The sequence below is a fragment of the Rutidosis leptorrhynchoides genome, chromosome 3 (genome assembly GCF_046630445.1).
Source record: "Rutidosis leptorrhynchoides isolate AG116_Rl617_1_P2 chromosome 3, CSIRO_AGI_Rlap_v1, whole genome shotgun sequence".
NCBI classification, from domain to species: Eukaryota; Viridiplantae; Streptophyta; class Magnoliopsida; order Asterales; family Asteraceae; genus Rutidosis; species Rutidosis leptorrhynchoides.
Window position 1 is genome coordinate 532629637 of NC_092335.1, and position 4370 is coordinate 532634006.

At 36.1% G+C, this 4370-nt stretch overlaps 1 protein-coding gene across 1 annotated transcript; it reads left to right on the forward strand.

Moving 5' to 3' along the window:
• Nucleotides 1–876: 876 nt before the first annotated feature.
• On the forward strand, nucleotides 877–3078 carry LOC139901951 (uncharacterized). Its single transcript, XM_071884612.1, has 4 exons — nucleotides 877–1174; nucleotides 1305–1526; nucleotides 1583–1848; nucleotides 1942–3078. The coding sequence occupies exons 1-4, from the start codon at nucleotides 877–879 to the stop codon at nucleotides 3076–3078; spliced, it is 1923 nt and encodes a 640-aa protein (XP_071740713.1).
• Nucleotides 3079–4370: the final 1292 nt, after the last annotated feature.

A 4370-nucleotide genomic window follows, 5' to 3' on the forward strand; every position in this document is an offset into this window, starting at 1 on the left:
AGTTGTAAGTTGAATGATAAATTGTTTATGTATTGTGTATACTTTGTATGATGTTAGTTTAGGTATGTTAATCATTCCTCGTCATAAATCGTAAGTCACACGTTCGGAATTAATTTAGAAATTAATTCCGGATTGTCCCCGTTTTGGGACTGCTTTTTGAATGTGTTGTCTCAGTTAGGTTATGAGTGCGTGTATTTGATTTACTATAAGAAATATTCGGTAACATTTTCCTTTTGCCCTACGAATATGTGCTTCATACACTTATTTGGGGGCTAAGGGGAAATACTGCCGAATTTTTCATAAATAGAAAATCATTCATACGCATTCGTATGTGAGACACATTTTCAAAAAGTGGGTTAGGCAGCCAACCTTCTACACTCCACTTACCTTAGTTTAATATTTTAAATAGTTAAAGTTTGATTGTGATTGACTATTAAATAATTTGTTGACTTAATATATATGTGATTTGTGTATGCATGTTTATGTCATTTGTTACTTGTAATTTTGTAAATGCAGTAAATGTCAATTGATAAGAGTTGGACTACTTTAGATCATTTATCTGAAGAATTTTGGTCAGGTCTTGATTTGTTCATAAGTAGATGTAACGAATATCTTAATACCGAAGGGAAATGTCGTTGTCCATGTAAAAATTGTGATAACCATGTATTTCACAAGCCAAAAATAAAATAAAATACATATACATAAACACGGGTTTAGTGAACGTTATATATATGGAGATGGCATGGTGAAAACATCGTTATGCCACCGCCAACAGAACCTGTCATACATGAATCGACTGACCGATTGCATGATTTACTGAACGATCTTCGTGAGGATAGTACTTTAGATGAATAAACCATAGGTGACGATGATCCAATGAACACAACTGATGTACCAAGTGCTAGACACGCTGGTATTAGCGAATTAGATAAACTTGACGAGACAGAGCTATACCCCGATTGTAACTTTATGTCAGCGTTTAATTTTTTGGCAAAGTTGATGCACATGAAGGTAGATAGTAAATGGACCAATACATCATTTGACAAATTGTTGCAATTGCTTACAACTGCATTTCCTCTAGCTAATATTCCTAAGTCTCACTATGAGGCTAAGAAGAAAATGAGTGAGATTGGTTTAGTATACGAAGCGATCCATGTTTTTAAGAATGACTGTTGTTTGTTCTAGAAAGAGAACAGCAAAATGGACCATTGTCCTGTATGTAAGACCAATAGATGGAGAAATGAAAATATGAAGGGGAAGAAAGTTGCTCATAAGGTTTTGCGTTACTTTTCATTGACTCCAAGACTTCAACGCCTATATAAAATCAAGTGTAACTGCAAAAGATGTGGTTTGGCATGCTACTGGTCAATGTAAGGAAGAAGGTAAAATGCGTCACCCGGTGGATGGTATATCATGGAAAAAATTTGATGCACGTTATCCAGATTTTGCAAGCGAACCTAGAAATGTTAGGTTAGGGTTATCTTCTGATGGTTTTAATCCGTTTGGCAACATGAATAATGCTTACAGTATGTGGTCGGTCGTATTGACAACATACAATTTGCCCCCTGGATTTGTATGAAAGATTCTTCATTCATGTTGACACTGTTAATACCTGGTCCTAAATTGCCGAGGAAGGACATGGATGTTTTTTTACGTCCGTTGGTCGATGAATTGAAAGATCTGTGGTCTAATGGAGTCGAAACAAAGGACTCCTTCACAAACAGTGTTTTCACTATGCGTGTCGCGCTTTTAATGACAATTAATGATTTTCCTGCTCATAGTAGTTTGTCTGGTTGGAGTGGCCAAGGCTATTATGCATGCTCTATATGTAATGTCGACACTCCTTGTGTACACGTGTTGTCTAAAATTGTTTATTTTGGCCATAGAATTTACCTGGAAGAGAATCATCCATTGAGGTAAAGCTTGTCATTCAATGGCGAGATAGAGACTAGGCCTCCTCCTCGTAGAAGAACCAACGATGAGATCTTAGAACAACTTAGACCATTTTCTGGAAAAGCTTTGCAACGTGAACCGGGGAAACATCCGGAACATGGGGGGAAGAAAAAGAGATGTGATGAGACAGTTGAGGGTAATTGGAGTAAGAAATCTATCTTCTACGAGCTTAGGTATTGGTCTAATGTTGAACTGAAACATAATTTGGATGTCATGCATATAGAAAAAAATGTGTGCGAAAGTTTGTTGAATACTTTGCTAAAGCACAAGGAAAAATCGAAAGACACCGTTAACGCAAGGAAGGTGTTAAAAGAGTGGGGCATTCGTTCAGAGTTGTGGATGAAACCATCAGGTAATAACAGAAAGGAAGAAAAACCTCATCCTAACTACTCCTTTTCAACTGCCGATCGAAGTCTATTTTGTCTATTCATTAGGGGTGTTAAATTACCTGATGGCTTTGGCTCAAATTTTAGAACTAAAGTCACCGATGATGATACCAAAATACCAGGGCTCAAGTCTCACGACCATCATTTAATGATGCAACGGTTGCTTCCGATTGGTTTACGAGCTTTCTTAGACTCATTTATTTCAACCCCACTTATTGAGCTTTGTTTATTCTTTAAGCAACTTTGTGTTCAAACCTTGAAGATTTCTGACATGGAAGACGCCAAAACTCAGCTGATAAACATTTTGTGTTCGCTCGAGCAAATATTTTCTCCGTCATTTTTTGACATAATGATTCATTTGGTTATGTATTTGCCTGAAGAGGCTGTTCAAGGCGGCCTTGTTTACATGAGGTGGATGTATCCATTTGAAAGATACATGAAAAAGTTGAAGAATTATATCAGGAATAAAGCTAGACCGGAAGGTTCTATTGCCGAGGGCTATGTTGCGGATGAAGCCTTAACTTATGCCTCAAGGTATCTTGACACTGTAAAAACAAGATTTAATAGGCCAGACAGAAATTTTGACGCTTCAGTTCCCCAATGTAAGCATTACGTCTTTCAGTCCGTTTGTAGACCTATTAGTAAAGGTGACGATGTAGATTTGGATCCCGACACTAAGGCTAAAATTTCTTGGTTCATACTTAACAACAGCTACGAGCTTGACAAATACAGGGAGTAAGTGTTTGTTTCCCATCATATTTTATTTGTAAGTTATATATTCGATGATTATACTAATATATCGAATATTTGCAATGACTTTACAAGTGAAATGCGGGGTGCTAATATGGAAAAAGAGTTTCCGGGTTGGTTCAAACACAAGGTAAACTCGTTGCCCTGCATCACCCTTTATAAGTAATGATTTTCTTATCTTGTCTAACCTCGTCTTTTTCGTAGATCAAGTCTTTGCGAATAAATGACGAATCTCAACTTAGTGACGAGTTACTTGCTTTGGCACATGGACCAATACATGTAACATCTTACACTGCTTGCATATGAAACGGTGTGAGGTTTGTGGTTCAAAGTCGAGATTTACGCCGAACAACCCAGAACAGTGGAATTTCATCTCCTGGTGGTCCTGGGGAACACTTTATTATGGTGTGTTAGAAGAAATTTTGGAGCTATTATTTAAGTCCAATAATGTTTTTTTATTTCGCTGCAAATGGTTCAAAACCGCCGGCAGTAACTGTGTCACAAAGAATAACATAACCACCATTAATACTCAACAAGAATGGTATAAAGACAATCAATACATCCTTGCAACACAAGCAAATCTAGTCTTTTACCTTGATGACCCGGCTAAAAGAAGAGGTCAGCAAAGAAAGTATTGGAAGGTTGTTCAAGAAGTACACCAGCGGAACACTTGGGATCGAGATATCTTTGTTGGAGATAACGATTTGGATCGTATCAATGGTAGCACTTCGTCAGATATTCATTTGTCTTCTAACTTGGAAGAAGTCGTTCAAACAAATTTGAGTAGAAACGAATCAACGGTGGTTGAAGCAGACATTCGTGCCACAGTTGATGTTGATGTTGATGTCGAGGGGAGCTACTATGAAGACGACGATTTCGATGAAGATTTAGACGACGATGCAGTCAACGATGAAAACGACGATGATGCTTATGACAATACAGACGGTCACACACGCGACAATGAAGATAATGATTGTGAACTTATGGATTATATTAGTGATTGATCTTAGATTGTAATACGTAAAAGCACATTATCTGTAACCGTTATATATATATATATATATATATATATATATATATATATATATATATATATATATATATATATATATATATATATATATATATATATATATATATATATATATATATATATATATAATTTCTACACCTTAATTTTGTATGCAATAATATGCTAATTTATTTTACTTGATTCCTTTGTATGTATACTTGTATTTTTTTTTTTTACAGATGGCTGATGTCGCTTCCAAGTATGGTGGT

Bases quoted from the DNA above. Each gene is read 5' to 3' on its own strand.
- LOC139901951 (XM_071884612.1), top strand. From the start codon at position 877: ATGAACACAACTGATGTACCAAGTGCTAGACACGCTGGTATTAGCGAA. The intron at 1,175-1,304 runs GTTTGTTCTAGA...ATTGACTCCAAG, and splicing joins TGTTTTTAAGAATGACTGTT to ACTTCAACGCCTATATAAAA. The intron at 1,527-1,582 runs GTATGTGGTCGG...TTTGTATGAAAG, and splicing joins CAACATGAATAATGCTTACA to ATTCTTCATTCATGTTGACA.